This window comes from Miscanthus floridulus, chromosome 11 (assembly GCF_019320115.1).
Source record: "Miscanthus floridulus cultivar M001 chromosome 11, ASM1932011v1, whole genome shotgun sequence".
Lineage (NCBI taxonomy): Eukaryota > Viridiplantae > Streptophyta > Magnoliopsida > Poales > Poaceae > Miscanthus > Miscanthus floridulus.
In genome coordinates, this window is record NC_089590.1 from 65,394,115 (window position 1) to 65,413,050 (window position 18,936).

The following is an 18,936-nucleotide window of genomic DNA, read 5'->3' on the forward strand; positions in this document are numbered from 1 at the left end:
CGGTTAGCCAATGTGATTAAGTTTTAAAAAAAGACTATTCACCCCCCCTCTAGTCGCCATCTCGACCCTTTCAATTGGTATCAGAGCCCGGTCTCTCATTTGTGGTCTTCACCGACCCGAGAGGATGGCGTCTAATGGGCTAGATGTTTGTGAGGCACACATTTTTTATGGCACAAACTTTGCACTTTGGAAAAATCACATGCTTGATTATTTTCATGCAAAGGGACCTAAATTTTGGTGGGTTGTCACAAGTGGTCTCACCCATGTCTTGGACCATAGAAATTTTACCAAAGCTCAAAGAGTTCTCTATGAATTTGATGCACATGCTTGTTGTTTTCTAATGGATGCTTTAAGCTTTGATTTGATGAAATAAGTAAACATCAAGGGAACCGCTCGTGAGATATGGGAGTCCATCAAGGAAACCTTTGGTGATTCCTCCACATGGGATGATGGCAAATTCAAGAAGGAGGATGAGCCTAAAAAGGAGGTGCATGAGCGTGTTGAGCATGATCACAATTTGGTGATTGTGAAAGATTACTCCATCTCATGGTCAAGTGATAATGATGATCGATCTACTATAAGTTCACTTGACAAGGTTGATGATGATGCCACAAGTGTTGCAAGTGATGATGCTACCCTATGCACACTTGATGGTGATGATGGTTCATGCTCAAGCCATGATGAAGATGCTACTACAAGCTCTCCAACTACATCACCACATTGCTTCATGTCACAAGGTGACACCAAGGTAACAAATGATAATGTGGTTGATCATGTTGATTCATATGATGAGCTTGTTAGTAGACTTGCTAGCATGACCATGTCTTTAGAAAATGAGAAAGCTAAAACATTGAAGTTAGAAAATGAAAACTCATTTCTAAAGAACTCTTGTGAAGAACATAAGAAATTACTTGATGCTTATAAATCTTCACATGATGAGCTAAAATTGAATCATGAGACACTACTTGCATTGCTAGTGAGCTTAGTTGGCTTTGTGCTTTTGCTTACTAGCACGTGTAGGAGCTCCGTTGTAGCTTAAAGTACTAGTGGCATAGGTTTGTGTGACCTTGCTTCTAGAATTGGTTAGGAGAGCTCTAGCTAGCCTGGCGCCTTTGTTGCTTGATTAGTATCTTTGCAAGGTGCTAGTGAACATAGATAGAGGGATGTAGTCTTGGCTAGACCGATAGTTTTAATTCCGCACTTGTTACGGTTAGCCAACGTGATTAAGTTTTAAAAAAAGACTATTCACCCCCCCTCTAGTCGCCATCTCGACCCTTTCAATGAGGCCACCTTGCCGTGGAATTGCATCAATAAACATTAGTGAGGAGATGAGTTTCAAGAAGAAGGGACGGCGATGCAAGTAAGGCCTTATTACACTTACCTTTGGATCTAGCAGTGGTGAGCACGAGTGGCAACGTCGGTGACAGCAGCAGCTCATTCACCGGTGGATTTGTGCGAGCAAGCCGGCAATGTGCACCGGTGCGGAGCAAGAGGTGAGTAGTGGTGATGAGTAGGAGCGGCGATGATGAACAACAGCAATGAGGACAAGAAAATCTATGTGTGTAGGGGGAGGGAGGGGGGCGACAGGGGAGGGGGGATGTTGGGGTAGGGGTTGTTTGCTCTGTGCGTAAGTTTTACGACACACGGGAATCGAACTTTCATTCAGTTTCGCGCGGGAGGGTTCAAACGCGGGATTGAAAAATTTGCAACTAAGCGGCGGTGAATGCACAATATCATCACCGGCGGCTGGTTCCTAGTACCACCTAGAGACCTCCATATGATACGGTGACGAACAGTAAGACACACAATTTTAATGTTTGGCATTGAAACAAAGCGAAACTGTGCACTTATAAAACTAAGAAAAGCATAATGCCAGTAATCAAATTAAAAGGAAGCCAATTTGAGTTGGATGGTGAATAATATGACACACATATTTACATTGAAAGAAAGCCAAACTGCGCACTTAGAAAACATAAGGAAAGCACAATGCCAGTACTCTCGGATTGAAAGGAATCCAACTTGAGTTCCATACATTCATACCGAATAAGTAGGTCGACACTACCAAGCTAACAAGCATGCCAAAAGTAAAAATGCAGATACTAATTAGGCCGACACTATGCAAAAGTTAAAGGGCCTTCATATAACTGTCCTCTCAATCTTGAATACCATGCTTTAGGCGCCTGTTTTAACCCATACAAAGCTTTATTTATCTAGCTTGCAAACAAAATTAGGTGTAGACCGGCATTCATAATCGACGGTTGTTTCATATAAACTTCTTCCATTAGAAAACCATGCAAGAAAGCATTTGAACATCTACATGGCACAATGTCCATCCTCTAGAGATAGCAATAGACATCACGGTTCTAATGGTAGTTGATTTGACAACTGGACTAAATGTGTCTTCATAATCTATACCATATCTTTGTTTCAAGCCTTTAGCAAATCAAGCCTTGTATCCGTCGAGACTATCGTCTGACTTTCTTTTGATTTTATAGACCTAATATGTTTGCAATCTATGATATTTCTTGCTTGACGAGTTGGAACTAAATACCATGTTTTAGGGCAGTCCCAATGAAAAAAACTAGTAGTTTCTATAATATAGGATACCGCACAAAAAAAGTACCGCTTTTTAACCCATGGTTTCTATGAGTAATAATTATTTTCTCTTTCTCTCTCCCAACTATATCTTCTTTCTCCAATGGGAGTGCGGCACGAGCCCGCTAGAAACTAGTGGTTTCTCCCCAATGACGATTTCATGGTTTCTCGGTGCATTGGGTCAAGAGAAGATCTGATTTCTTCTTGAGGAAATCATTTCTATGATTTTTGCTCTCTTTCCTAATTAATTACGTTGCCATGTCAATATTTTACCTACATGACAAATCATTTAATGAGGATAGAAACCATCATAATACACCATTAGGACTGCGAAACTCCATATCCTGCCTAAAATACGCGCTTTCACAGCGATCCGATTCCTGTTTCTGTACCGTCCCTCCAATCCCCACCGGCCATGTCTTCTGCGCTTCGCCTCATGTGACCGTTTGGGACGGGCGTCGCCGGTCCACGGTTCCTGCGCTCGGCACTAGTTTTTTTCATAAGAGCCATGTACTATAAATCCATAGCGTTTTTTTCCCAATCCTTATCATTTGTGGTTCTCCTGACGGATCTTTATCATGCAAAGCTTTTTCTCAATTTTGTGGTTCTCCATACGAATCTTTATCATGCAAAGCTTTTTCTAAATTTCGTGGTTCTGCATACGAATCTTTATCATGCAAAGCTTTTTCTAAATTGTGTGGTTCTCGAGACGAAGTAAAGCAAGCATATTCAACAGTGCCATCAGTGTATATACCTCTCCTTTCGAATACTGCTTCGAAGTCGAGTATGTGGTTGAGGGGGAGGGACCAGCAATCCTCGACGCAGGTGCTAGGAGCGGTGCGCCAAGGGCCAACCGGCCAAGGCCCTGCGGAAATGGGACCATGGAGGTGGGCATGTATGTATGTCGATTCACATGTGTTAAAATATATTAAAGTAAAATTAAACTAAATTACATTTCAATTCACTCCAACATATACGAATTAAAGTAAATCAAACAAGTTGGCGCAGAAGAACACGTGAGGTCGCAGGCAAGCCGCAGCGGCGCACTCGGACGACGCACCATGTCGTGCTGGATATGATTCCTGCCTCGCAAGAAAACAAGACAAAACCAAGGCAGGGGCAGGCCGCAGGCGCGCGCGCAAGGGTCAAGGGAGAAGGGAAGGGCCGATGGGAGCATGACACCATCACCATGTGTCAGGAGGAGTCCATGGATCCTTCTGAGAAGCAAGCGCGCGCGACATGTGCTGTTTCCATGTGCGTGCCGTCGCCGCGTACAAACACTGCGACACTGGCCCATGATACTACTGCACGTAGCTGCACATATATACTCTTCTTTCACCCTGTTCGTTTATTGGTTCCAGCCAGACTTATTCAACCAGTCAATAGTGTTTTTCTCTCACAACAAACTAGCACCAGTCAACCTAAACCAGCTCAGCCCGTTTATTTGGAGGAAGGTGTGAAAGGAATCTATATGGAATCTGCGTCGACTTTTTGCAATTGATGGGCACTAGTTTCACGGTCTGCCTGGTCGCTGCCATGAAAAATACAAGTGGGAGAAAACCTCTTATTCAAAGATTGCACGATACTCATGAACTGTTCGACTAACTCAAGATATTAACATCATATAACACTAAGTCATAACACAGCTACAAAAACGGCACTCTAAATTAGGCCCCGACACAAAATACAACCACAATGTTGCAAGGCTGTGGTTTTTTATCCTTTATTAAACAGGGTTGATTGATTTCAGACGAACAAGTCTTTAACAATACATTTATCACCACAGATGAGGGCTCATAACAGATAGCATTCGTTAGCAGCAACAGATCAATTAAAGTACCAAAACAATAGTGTAGCTAGTGGATAATCCCAGCAGCCACAAAATTAAGTTATTCACCTCATGTAAGAATTAAAGCGTTAATCCAATATAAGATAGCTACAAAATACAAAAAGGATTGCACCTTGTGACTGCCCATCACGCTGAGGATGGCCTTCCATTCCCTTATTCACCCCACCTCCTCCACTGAGCTTTAGCGAATCACTGCCCACAGCATCAGAAAAAATCAGCATAAGCCAAATTTCAGCAGTATTTTTTCGGCAAACGAACAATGTTTTCCTCTCACAACAAATCAGCACAAGCAGCAGCATAAACCAAATTTCAGCGAAACAAACAGAGCCTTGTTGATTCTTTATAAACAAATGTTCCATCTCAAACAGTTCTACTAGTCCAACCTCGGCTGTACATAACAGCCTTACTTTGTTCTCGTACATAACCTAAAAAATCATTCATTATTTGAAGATAAGAAAATGTAGGCTGTAGGATGGAAAATCCGTTGGCGGAGAATTTTAGAATTCAGCCAGCTTGTTCGGAGGCCGTATCGTATCGTGGATTATTTACTGCTGTCTGGTTTGGTGTGAGAGAAAAACACTGTTCCCGGCTGGAAATTTACGATCGTTTACGAGCAAGCGAATAGGCTGATTGAAGGAAAAATATATTTCTGTTGTTTACATTCAAGTATATATTTTTTAAGTATGAGGGACTACTGCATGTGATCAGATCTATTCTATGATAAAACCTCCTTAAGGCAACCACACTGAATGTTGACTTTTAGGTTTCATAAAGTTCAAACACAGAACAAATGGTCGCCTGAACATATTGAGGCTGAGACAAACTTAAACGTAATAAAGTGAGAGAAAACAAGAACCATACATCAATCAGTGTGACGAGCCAATAAGCTGCTGTGCTGTTACTAGACCCAAACTTTGGAACACCATCTTGCGTTCAAAAAAAACTTTGGAACACCATCACAAAGTGGTGTGACAGAGATCTTATCCTAGAAGGCTAGAACTGATAGACTCACAACTGTTCATAGAATAGGTCCATAAGCATCGTCTTCCCTGTACCGACACCACCATAAAGGTAAAGCCCCTTAACTGAAGCATAGGTAGAAGGCTGAGTAATGAGACGGGACCATAGCCATCGACTCCTTCGATATCAAAGATTAAGGTTAAGATAATGCACTATATACAAATTACAAAATATGTCACCTCAGTGCACTGTAACTGCTCTTACCGTCTTGATTTCTCAGATGACTTATATCTATCCAGCTGGCAGTCTTCTTCATTCTCAATCAATTCCTCATAGAGCCTTTGTAATTGTTGAATTGTATCAGCCTGTATGAACCATTAAAAAGGTGGGAAAACTGTTTACCACAGCATTGATGGAAGCTACCCAGGAAATGAACCTTTGGTGAAAGACCAGAACAACACCTGAAAGCTATCGCCATCTGCAAGCTCTTTTCCTGATGCTATTCTCCTCTCGTATTCCACCATCGGACCACCTCTTCCAATATAGTATCAGTACTACCCACTACCAAACACATTCGCATCACCCCCACAATCTGAATCAACTAATTCTTCATCATTGGCAAGCTGCGACGCCAGGATATCCAGTACAGCAGCAATGCTTCCCAACTCAGGCCCCAGGTCCTCCCCGGCGACGAACTCACGCACCACGTTGTCCGCCTCGATCATGCTGCACCCAGGCGTCTTCCTCGTGCTCCGTCTCCGTATCTCCTTCCTCGTACTCGCCACGTCGCCCCACCGGCCCGCAGCGGCATACACGTTGGCCAGCATGAGAAGGTTGCCCACATCCCCTGGCTCCAGCTCAACGAGCCGCTCGGCCGCCACCGCGGCTGTGTCGACGTCGCCGTGGCTGCGGCACGCGCTGAGCAGCGACCCCCATATCTTGCCATCTGGAGGGATCGGCATGCCTCGTATGGTGTCGAGCGCGCGTTGGATTCGACCTGACCGGCCGAGGAGGTCGACGACGCAGCCGTAGTGCTCGACGCCGGGTTCCACAGCCATAATCTTCCTTCATTCGATCGAAGTAGCGCAGGCCTTCGTCCAGGAGCCCAGCGTGGGAGCAGGCCGACAAGAGCCCCACGAATGTGATGCCATTTGGCATCACCCTTCCTTCTCTATCCATCACCTCAAACAGCCTGACAGCCTCGCATGCTCTCCCGTGTGCCGCGAGGCCACCAATTGCTGTGCTCCATGAGATGACATCCTTCTCGGACATGCCATGGAATAGCTGCAGGGCTTCCTCGATGCACCCGCACTTTGCGTACATCTCCATCAGCGCGTTGCAAATGTATATCTTTCCCAGCATGCCGTGCTTGTTGCAGTAAGCATATATCCACCGGCCAAGCTCCAGGGCACCAAGTTGGGCACAGGCCGGCAGCACCGCGACGATGCTCACGTCATCTGGTACGAATCCTTCCATCTGCATCAGCCTGAACACCTCGACTGCACCTGTGAAGTCCCCAACCGCGGTGTATCCAGACACCAAGGCGGTCCAGGAAACCACCGTCTTGTCAGGCATCGAATGGAACAATTCCCTTGCCTTCCTCATGTGCCCCATTCTCGCGTGCGCAGAGATGAGCGTGTTCCAGGAGACCACGTCCTTCTCCCGCATTCCATCGAACACCTTGCGTGCGAGCGGCAAATCCCCGCAGCGCGTATACATCTCGATCAGGGAGTTCTGTACGATGGCGTGTGACTCGCACCCAGACCTCGCCACGTGCGCGTGCACCTGCCTGCCGAGCTGAGAAACCGCAAGACCGCCGCAGGCCTTGAGGAGGAACGGGTACGTGAACCGGTCGCCGACGGAGAAGCCACCGCTCGAAGAAGGGTGCGGGAGGCACCTGAGCATGCGGACGTAGACCTCGACCGCGTCGCGGTGGAGGTTGTTCTGCGCGTAGGCCTTGATCATGGCGTTGTGGAGGTGGAGGTTCGGGGCGGGGACCTGGGCGAAAACCCGCGCGGCGTGCGCGGCGCGGCCGTGGCCGTTGCAGATGTGCACGATCTGGGTGGCGACGTAGCTGCTCTGGGAGAGGCACAGCCGCACGGTGAGGCCGTGCGCTCGGAGGAGGTCCCCGAACGTGGCGCAGCTGCGGAGCCTCGCGATGACCGCGTCCTCCAGCTGCCACAGCGACGGCGCCGCCATGGCATCAACAGACAACAGCCGCAAGGTGTTCCCCGAATCGGCCGGCGGGTGTTGTGCTGTGGTGTTTGGAGCTTTTCCGTGGCATTTGGTTTGCGTGTGGCATTAAACAAATGACAAATCTACTCTTTTGTATTTTTGTTTTCAGTTACACAAACAAACATGGGTAGAACACAGTTTTTTGTGAAGTAAAAAAAATAATACAGACAGCAGCGTACTGTACAGGACATTCGAACATCTTTTAGACACAACAGACGGCATCATACATTTTTATCAAACGGCAGCATACATGGAGCAAGCAGCGTATGGTATAACAAATTTTCTAAACATGAATGAACATATCACCTGCTCCCTCTCTTCAAAAATAAGTATTGTCCTCGCTTTTTAAGTAGTCAAATATTTTTAACTTTAACCAACAGAAAATGCTTAGGCTCAGAGGTCCCATCATCCGGAGGCTCGGACGACGTCCGATCATCCGGACGTCTCCGTTGGTGGGTCGCGACGCTAGCCTGAACCAACTTAAACAGCCCAACATTCCACTGCGCACGCTTACATAAGAATCGTTCAACCAATTCACTCTAGAAACAAGACCAAACCATACTCTCCACTCGTCAAGCTCTCCTCGCCGCCACGACATGGTCCACGGCGACCCCTCCGGCGCGGCATTCTTCATTGGGCTCGGTCGCCCACCTGCCTTCATCCTCCCCCCCAACACACTTGAGCGCCGCCGCGCGGCTTCTTCCCTCTCCACCATGCTCACCGACTGATATGTGTGGTTTCCATTCTACATCGCGCCCCCACCCGCTTCCGTTCCTCTCTGGCGGCAGCTCGTGCTAGGAGCGGCAACCAATCGGCCTCCCCCCCTCTCTCCATGGCGCCTGGTCCACTGCCTCCCTCGGCGATGGTCTCCAGCACTGATGCGTACGAGATCGGGTAGGGGCAACTCCCCAAGCTGGGGAGACTCGCCCAGCAGCGACGACGATGACGGTGCCCAGGATGCAGATTTACAGAATCGTCCGTTTCTCCGCTGTGTTGCGTCGTACGGATGATGAAGGGTGAAAACAACATGTTGCAAGAGTATGTTTCAAGTGTTTCAGATGTTTCAGAGGTATGTTGCAATTGTTGTATATCGATATTGCAAAAGTAGATCGAGATGTTGCACATGTTGTAATAGCTATACACATATGTTTGAAGTGTATGTCCTAAATGTTTCATCTATTCCAGATGTATGTTGCAAGTGTTTTATCTGAATGTTGCAAAAGTAGATCTTGATGTTACATATACATGCATGTTGCAAGCATATGTTCAATTGTTTTCATGTGTTTCATATGTATGTTTGTAAGTGTTTTATCTGGATGTTGCATATGTTTATAATGGTTTTCAAATGTGTTTTAGACGTTTCCACAAGTATTTCAGACACTTGTTTCAAGTGTTTCATCTGTCTTTTTTTTTTTATGTTGTAACTATTGTATCTGGATGTTTCAAAGTAGATCGAGTGTTGCACATCAGAATTGTGTGGAAAGCGGCTGGCAACGCGAGCCACTGCTGGTGTGCTCGCTCGCTCTTTGTGTGGGCACCGTCCAGACACTAGTGCCCGGATCGGACGTCCAGGCGTTAGCCATTTAACCTGATATATACAAGAAAAATTTAATATTTATAGTACATAATTAGTGTCATTAGATAGATCGTTAAATATACTTTCATAATAAATTTATTTAGATATACAAATGTTGTTAATATTTTTCTATAAATCTAGTTAAATTTTAGAAATTTTGATCGACACGGATACTATAGCGACACTTATTTTAGGACAGAGAAAGTATGTGTTAGTTGAGAGATACTTCAGCGTATATAAACTTGATAAGCTAAGTTCTTAGCAAAAATGGTCTTTCCTCTTCCTAGCACCTGTGCTAACTTAGCAAAAATGGTCTTTTAACACTACTTCAACAGTACATCCCAGCGAAGGAATAATAGTTTTTCTCTCACAATAAATTAGCATCAGCAGTAACAGCCAAATTCCAGCGAGCCGAACAGAAGCTTAAACATGGACAGCTAGTATTTGCTAGCTAGCACTACTCACTCCAGTGTATTACAGGGCATTTGACAGAGTTCCACTCATAAATTCTTTGGCTCTATTCTTTAATTCTTTAGTGGAGTGAGGCGGAGGAGCACGGGAAAGACTGAGAGTAAACATCAAATGTAAAATGGTTTGACTATCCGACTTATCACAAGATGAGTGAACCATCTTTTTATCTATACTTAATGTTCAAATGGACATAAGACTGTCTCCAATGGCGTAGGCAAAGAGTGACACAAACACAAAATGCGTTATGCACAGTGTTTTGCGTCTTAGAATTACGCTCCAATGGAGGATGCATCCAAAGCAGCCACTTTGGGCACTTGGCGAATCGATAGGCAAAAAAGCGTCGTCTCTCGCGACGACGCAAAAGCATAGCAGAGAGGGGGAGTTGAGGGGGTCTTCGGCGTGAGCTCCGTCCACCCCGCCGCCGCACCGGCGCCTCCAGGAGCGACGCAAGTGGGAGTCCTCCTCCTCGGGCTCCGGGGGCAGCTCCTCCTCCACCGACGAGCCCGAGTCGCGCCGCTTCCGTGCGGAGGCCCACTGCCCCCGCTGCTCCGAGCACATGGATATCCTATTCTCCCACCGGGCCCCCCTCCGACGACCGCGGGCGCCACCGCCGCCGGCGGCTACCAGGCGCTGAACCTCTGCCCCACCTGCCGCAGCGCCTACTTCTTTCGCCCGCACGTCCTCACCCTCTTCCTCTCCGCCACGCCGCCCGCCGCTCCTCCTTCCTCCGCTTCAAGCCCCGCGCCCTCGCCGCCATCGGCATCAGCTCAACCGCGGCGCCTCCCATCCAGATCTACGTTGAGGTAGTCGCCGGGGTTGTACTTGTGCGGGTAGCTCCCCGGGAGGTAGAACCCGCGGGCGCCTGGCAGCGCCGTCGCGAGCAGCAGGGTCTGGGGTGGGCGGGCGGGTCGGTTGTGGCGCTCGGCCCTGCTCCGACGAGGAGCTCGCCGGAGGAAGGCGAGGAGGGGGTGTCGGTGGCGGCGGAGCAGATCTAGCGGGGGGCGGTGGTGTGGTTGCTCGGGCTCTGTTGGAGAAGGCAGAGATTTGGGTCCGTGACTTTTCACTGTAGATGACCTATATTAGTGAATGGGTATCGTTTTTGGGTCGTTCTTGTTGGAGACAGTCTAACTCATATGAGTTAGCATACTGTGTGTCTAGTCACGGAAGCTCTCATGTCGGGTTCATTTGGACTAACAGTGAAATAAACATGCATATTTGTTGCTCATCCGTTCTAAATTATAAAACGTTTTACTTTTTCTAGATATATATAAATTTTACTACGCGTTTAGATATATATAGCTAGTGCAATGTATATAGAAAAATCAAAATGTATTATAATTTGAAACGGAAGTAGCAATCCTGGCGCCATTCTTATCTATCTTCGAACAATATGAATTTTTATTTTTAACAATTTAAACTACGTCAACTCCTCGGCCAGGAATCGCATCCACGTCGTCCTAAATATCGTCAGCCGTCCCATCTGCCGATCAACGGCCCACAACGTTCGAAGCGGATCGCACCGGAAGCGGCTTCTCGTGCTTTATCAGGCTTCTCAGCTGCTTCTTCTCGGCTTCTCTGGCTTCTCGTCTGAATCCGGTGAGTCAAATATATACTCGGGCTTCCGCTTTTCGTTCCAGATTCTTCTCCCAACTTCTTCTCTCCCTCACCCGTCGGTCTCTCCCTCTCCCTCTCCCTCTCGATCTCCACGCGGACAGGGCGGCGACGGCGTGGGCGGGCACGGCGGCTGCGGCCGGCCTCCTCCTCCTCCTCTCCCCCTCGCGTCGCGCGGTGCCGGATGTGCCCGCACCGCCAGCTCACGGCGCGAGGCGCTGCCGGGTCGCCGGGCTGAGCGCCGGGCTGCGGTGCGGCACCGCCCGTGGGCGAGCCAGTGGCCGCAGGCGTGACTGCCCCCCGGTGATGCCTCCTCCCTCTGCTCTGCGTGTGCTCATGTGCTACAGGAAACCCTAACTGCCTGTGCTGGATGTAGCGACCGCCCAGCGCCGACCCCATCCCCGGCAGTGGTGCCCTGCTCCCGCGTGGATACGCTCGCCGACGACAGCAGCGGAGGCTGCGTGGACGACGAGGTAAACTCCCAGCTCCCCTCTCTCTTGCTCTCACTTTCTCTATCTTGATGAACGTCACACCTCGCAGCATAGACCTTGTTTGTGCAAATATCAAACTGGCCCAGGGAAAAAGGTTATGGGAGTTTGGCTCTGCCAGATATGCCTCCATTTGTTTTACCACGAGTTAATACAGGATTTCATTTATTCTGTCTGATCTATGCGACTGTTCTTAGTGCCTGATCTATGTGACTGTTTTCAATGTGTGGACAGGTTGTGCTAAATCTCCTTTCTTTGGAAAGCAATGGGGCTGCAGGTATACATACATGTTTAGCCTGGCTAGAATATGTCATTGCTGCATGTTAACTATCTATTGCATTTTTGGGGGTTTATACTATACACACTACTAGCGAGCTTGCCATGTGAAGAAAGTTGATAAATATCTGTTCTTCTTGCCGCTTGTTTCTAAAATTTTATGCCATGAATGTAAGTGTGCTTCTTCCCCAGTTTCCTGTAAGTATCTATGATAAAAAAAGGTCACCCTCTATGTCTGCAGCCACATTATGACTGTTATCTGAAACCTTTCTCCTCCCACGTCAGGTTCATGCTACTGGCATTTTTATCCTAAAATATTTCTCCGTTGTTGTGCATTTAACACCCCCCAAATTTACCAACCTTTCATATGTCAGGCTATGATTACGTTGCATGGTTAGATTTGCTTCTTTCACATTTGTTTTGATATTTGATATTATGCAATTGATTTATTTCAAATTTTTTAGCCATACCTATTGCTGTCTATTCAACCCTGGGTTCGTGCCTATTCATATGTGATCCCCTTCCTTCTCAGCCTCATGCCTCTTTTCCCAGTGAGTTAGATACCTGATTCAGTTTAAATTTCAATTTGTCCTGAGTAGAGAGGTACATATTTTAACTTCAATTTGATAGCAGTCTACCGCTACATCCGAATTCCATAGGCTTCCATGAATTTGAAATGGAGGATTGTCTTTTTTATAGTCAAGCGGTAGAGTCTTACCGCCTGTGACCGGAAGGTCCCGGGTTCGAGTCGCGGTCTCCTCGCATTGCACAGGCAAGGGTAAGGCTTGCCACTGACACCCTTCCCTAGACCCCGCACAGAGCGGGAGCTCTCTGCACTGGGTACGCCCTTTTTTTACCCAATCAGGGTTGTTGTCCCCCGTACAACGTTCTGCAACAAGCACATCTTTCTGTAGATGCATATTGTGTCGCAGCTACGATCAGAGGCTCCAAGAAGAATCAATGGACCTGGAAAAAAATATTATCTCGAGTGTGTGTCACTGATGATTTTCTTGCCATTTCAGTACCTGCCACTTTCATATGCAAAAGGAGTCATGAAAATACCTTATTTGCATGAGCATTGTAGGATTGGTAAAATGGATAATTAATTAAAGTACCTGGCCTCGCTTCCCTGTTGGCATGGTTCGAAAAAAAATCAACTATTCAATTTCTCTGCTTTTATTTCAGATTCAATTCTTTGTTCTCTATGTACCTAAATATCTGCCAATTTTTTTGGTTGTAGCTGTGTTCCCATGTTTATGGATTTTGAAACTTTGATTACACATTGAGGTAGGTTCATTACAGTTCATGTACAATTTTTTTTATTACACTATGGGATGTGCAACCCAATAAGACCTAAAATGATTAGTGTAAAGCGTTGACCTCGCTCCATTTTGTTATAGCACGAGTTAATCACCCCGTTCGCTTGTTGGTTTCAGCCAGGCTTATTCAACCAGCCAACAGTGTTTTCCTCTCACAACAAACCAGCACCAGCCAGCCCAAACCAGCCCAGAAACCAACCAGCGAACACGCTGAATACATGATTTCATTTGTTCTGCCTAATTCATGTAACTGTTTCTTATGTGTTCATTTATGTGATCATTTTTAATGTGTGCAGTGCATAGTTTGCAAAGCACTGGGCCTGTTTAACACTCAGCAATAAGTGGACATATTCTAGAAAGGCTCTCTCTCTCTCTCTCTATATATATATATATATATATAGTAGTTGCACTTATTTGGGGATTTTCATACTATACACAGTACTATGAAGTTTGTTTAATTTAGCTTGTAAGATAATCCATTTTTCTTTTTCATGTATTCCCATTGTAATCCATTATGATAGGATAGTTCCTTCGATTAATTGGTTCAGAGCCTTTTCAAACTAATTTTTCTGATAGCCTGCTACTTTTCATTTTCTATCATTTTCGACTGACCCTCCTCCTTTTAAGATATGATGTCAGATGAAAACAGTGCAGCCTAAAAGGTGGTCGTGGAGAAAACTGAGGCAACGATGACAAGCACAAGGCAATTGATTTACAGGTTGGCAACTTGCTCCATGCCTCATATGTAATAAGGAATGTTTCGTTTCAATGCATGGTGTCCATACTTAGTTCAAAAAATTCAGTCTCATCTCATCTAACAGTGGAGGCTTCCCCTGCTGAGAAATGAAATAACCAAAATTTTGTCACCATGCTTAATCCCATATGTAAGTTACCTGTTGCTCAGGCTCTAAGGTCATCAGCATCTGAGGTAACACAGCTATAGGAATTTTTCCAATTTAGTCCAAGGCATCTACAGTTCCCAATTCAATGCTTATTTGTATTATCTCCACTTTCATTATGCTTGTTTCTGCAATTCGTTTTGTTTCTACACTTCACTCATGAAGTAATGCAGGTAATTGCAGGAAAGGGATAGAATTTGCGTCCTCGTCACAATATTCAAGCCCTTTTATGCTCCCCAACAATTTAACTGTATCTTATCTGCTGCTAGGATCATTTTCTGTGCATAGGTCATTGAAAAAGTCTTTTCTCCTTACTTTAGCTGAAAAAGTCTTTACCTGAAAGTCTTTATCTGAAATGTACCATATCTACTCTTCCATTACAATCAAGGGACTTCATAGCGTATTCACTCTTTTCTTCCTCGAGAATTATAATGAATGATCCATATCAATTGACATTAACAGATAAGATAGTGTCCATCCATAAACTAATATTTGTAAGCATGCACAGCCATAATTATTTTACCTATTTTCATAGAACACTATTTTTTTTCACAGCATGTTGTTACATTTAGGTCTGCAAGAGTGTTGATATATTTTGTACAACTTCCTCTAGAGTCAATTTGGCTGAGTACATTACCCTAGGTACCATTAGGTTGTGATAAAAAAGTGATATGCTTCTTCTGATTGTTTTTCATGTGGTGCTAGCAAATTAAATTTAAACAAATCAGTCCTTCGTCTATTGCAGGAGTGCACGTGTGATGATTAATGCTAGAATGATTTCTTGTGATCCTACCCTGTACTCCTGGAGGCAATGATCCTTACATTAATTTGTGATGTTTCATGAGTAAGTTCTCTCCTGTCTCCTACTGCAATAGACCTTTCTCCAATTATAAAAACGATGATAGGCTTCAAATCATGTATCTGTTTACTTTATGGAAACGGAATAACGGAAGCGTATGGAACTTATCAATTTGGACATGCTCATGCGCAGTTGGTCCAGAATTTAGTTTGATTAGTAGCAGCTCCTTTTTATTTTTCCTCTGTATGTTCTTGTTCCTTGGATTAGGACATAGTGTATTGATAAGATTTTATATGGGTATCTTTGCTTCTTCAGCCAGCGCACTGTATCATTTGTACATCTTCTGGCAGATTTCAGATAAAGGTACCAATTCTCAATTTACCATTCTTTCGGTTTTGTCAGCACCGTACCGTTATGTAGCAGTAATATTTTAAAAAAAGTTTATCATCAAAGAATTCTAGAATGCTTTCCTTTCATATGACAGTGTTTACATCCAACACTGGATGACTTTGTACATTGTCTAAGATTGGATTTATTTAGAAGCTATTTAAGTCTCAACCTTCCTTTTCTATGTGCTCTAGATGTGTACCTACCTGACAATGTCCATTATAACTTTTTCTACGTGCTCTCAATATTATGCATTTAACTGGAGTTTTACTGCTTCCATGATTTATACATTCAGCTTTCAGGGTAACCTGCAAATTTTGTCATCATCTAATATATTCATATGCATTTTAATCCTGCTGATTTCTGAGGAATGTAGAAAATAGTAGACCAAAGACCATTGATCTAAACACAGCCAACACTTTACAAATTTTTATTATGCAATGTATTAACATTTTTTCCCAACCTGTGTTACTGGTTTCTTTTATTGCCCTGTATGTTTTGGTTAGATGAAATCTGTATGCCACACCATGATAATCAAGTTTCCTCTGCCTGTGGATTAGTGATCATGTTAAAAAGGTACATTTCCAGCAATCTTTCTCCGTTCAAACCTTTTTAAACAATAGAAAACATAGTGGTTCTTTCTTATCTGATATATCTGCCTCACGACAGAGAACGGTATTTGTTATGCTTAAATTTGATTCTTACACAGCCATATGAAAGTATTAACACTTTGACACCTTATGGTTTTCTATTTTTTCCCTGTTGTACATGTTAGTGTTATGCCACAAACACAGCTGGACTCCTAACCAGTGTTCAGATACCATATTTTCAATTAGATAGCAAAGAAAAGGGAAAAAGGAAATTGAATGTGCAGCGATTTGATAGGTTAAGAGCTTCATCATGTTTTATTTGTCCTCAATGAGCTGAACAAGTTATGTCCGGAACAAGAAAATACTATTGTTCAAATCTGCAGCCCCTCTCATAGAGCACTAGGTTTGTTGAAATTACCTATGCCATAGCTTCACACAACCTGGTTTGTTGTCATTTATGCGATCTGATGTTATGCTTGTGGGTTTAGTGAATGTCTGGTTCCTGTCCATTGCAGGGTCTGCTCTGTCATGTTACTGCTTTGCCTCAAATAGTCTCGTCGTACCTTCTGCATCTGTTACTTATACGTCTGCTCGTGCCTTCTGATCAGATTGGTCCCGATAAGTTCAGAGAATCTGGTCTGTGAATCTCAGTTGCCACTCTTGTTGCATGCTCTTCGTGTTCCATTAGTAACATCATGTACAACCTCAACTGATGGTAGTGATTCATGAATCAAAATGACTGATTTCCTTCTTTCTTCTTGTTTTTACTTTGTCTTATACCAAATGTTGGTCTTCTATTGATCCGGTCCGTTGGCCTTGCATCATTACAAGGTATGCATCCTTTCTTTTTTGCTGTTCTTCATCGTTTGTTCTTGAATGTGCTGCTAGATTATGGTTGTTCCTAATCCTAGGAATCGACGTTTGTTCGTGCTGTGCTTCCTTCGGGCCGTGACGTGCCGATCTCTGTACCGGGCACTATACAGTGTGCTGACGACTCCTAATCAGGTTCGTTCAGTTATTCTACACTGTGTTCCTCAGTCACGCTTCTTGCCTCCTTGTTACATTGTACATCTGCAAGTGATAAGTTCCTCTGCAAGTATGGCTAATGCTGTTGTTTGTTTTTTGTTTAAATTTCTCTTTTGTACCAGACAAGATAATTTTCCGAATGGAAGAACAAAATATTTTCCAATGTTTACTAAACAAACTTTTTTTCACAAAGGAACCCAAAGAAAAAAGGAATTTGTTTTTTCCCCTCAAATTAGTTTTCTGATTTATTGGAATCAAATTGACAGCGCAATTCTTTGAGGCCAAATACCTTTTCCAGTTTGCTGACAGCATCTACTTGCGACGTTCACTATCCGAGTCTCGTGTCGTTCTATCTTGCATGTAGTTGGTCAACACTGTGGCCTCCCATATATATCCGATATACATCAAATTCTTGATGACGGGTCCCATATATATGGCATCGAGCTCGAGTTGCCTACATTATTCTGTCATGGCAGGCCACAAAAACATTTTTTCTGGTCAAATTCTGCCATGGAATCTTCGGCTGCTTATGAAATGGCTGCCTTACAGGCACTTACATGCTTGCAGACTATATATGGTTTCATTATTGTTGACTACAGTTTACATGATCTGGTGTTGTATAGGGCCTTAAGTCAGTGTCTTCTCCCGATTGCAAATAGAGGTGTCCAGCTAGCTACGCACGGCTCCCGAACATGAATCACAGCATCATTCAGAGTTGCCCATGAAGTGAATAATATAGGGAATTGTTTTTGAGTCATTTTTTATTATATAGCATATTAACGCTCATTTTTTTTCTCCCCTCCACGTGTATCTGCCTTTAGATGGTTGTCCTTTTTGTACTGCATAGTTTAAAAAAAAAGAGTTTGTTTTGAAAATTCATGTTCACAGTTGCAATTTCTCTGGTCCCTGCCTCTTCTACAGCAAAAAGGAAAAAAATGTTAGGGCAGCTCCGTTTAGCTTGGAGAGGTAACCACGCCAAAATTGCAGCAACTTCTATGTTTCTTGGACCTTTCTCTCTGCCTGTTTAGTTGGTGCACATTTTGCCTTTAATTTTACCGTAAAGCCTATCTTTCGTCTCATTGGTACGGCCACAAAGCAGGGGACTTCTCGGTCGCATATATTGGCCTACGATGTGGTCAATTTGATGAAGCCTTTGTACAAGCCCTGCGAGGTTCGTGCTTCATGCTGTTCAAATCCATGTGTTCCTCTTTGGCTGTATCGACGCATTTCCAGGAAATAATCATCTTTTCCCCTTTCCATGGCACTATCACAGTGTCGTATCCAGGAAGCTCCCACTATGGCTCGCCGGACTAAGAGTGCCCCCATTGCCATGCTGTTTATTTGGTACGGCAAAGGTAGTTGAATGAGTAAAATGACAGCATCAGCATCGCACACCAGTACCACGATGTCTCAAACAGCACATGAAGATAGCGCCTGAAGACAACATCAGCATTGCCATCTCAACAAAAAATGTCTGAAGCTTTTCATGTACAATATGTGTGCTCGTTTACACACCAGTACCGCTACCTATATGGTTCCTTAATGTATGCAACCATCGGCAACCACTAGCTGTACAATTAAGACAACTTGGTCTGCATAATATAACTGTCTACTGTGTGAACTCTACCTCCACCTTTCGCATGTAACATATGGATGTTGTAACTGCAGATTTAATATATTCCCGCAGATATGTATGGATATAAACCCTATCTTTATAAATCTGAAATTATCTGCTTACCGGCGCGCGGCCTTCACTAGTTAACTATACTTAAAGCAGCCGTGCATGGTGATGTTGTCATTGTATTATTGCCATCTAACGTTTCTGTTTGTCACCAATTTTGAATATGCTCTCACT

General features: G+C 44.5%; 1 protein-coding gene across 1 annotated transcript; it reads right to left on the reverse strand.

Annotated features, from left to right (window-relative positions):
- Positions 1-4,467: 4,467 nt before the first annotated feature.
- Positions 4,468-8,496, reverse strand: LOC136493372 (pentatricopeptide repeat-containing protein At2g20540-like). Its single transcript, XM_066489448.1, is given in 4 exon segments — positions 4,468-4,636; positions 5,306-5,582; positions 5,669-6,459; positions 6,461-8,496. Coding segments are annotated over 2 exon segments (1,644 nt in total). The 5' UTR covers positions 7,604-8,496; the 3' UTR covers positions 4,468-4,636; positions 5,306-5,582; positions 5,669-5,958.
- Between the last annotated feature and the right edge of the window lie 10,440 nt (positions 8,497-18,936).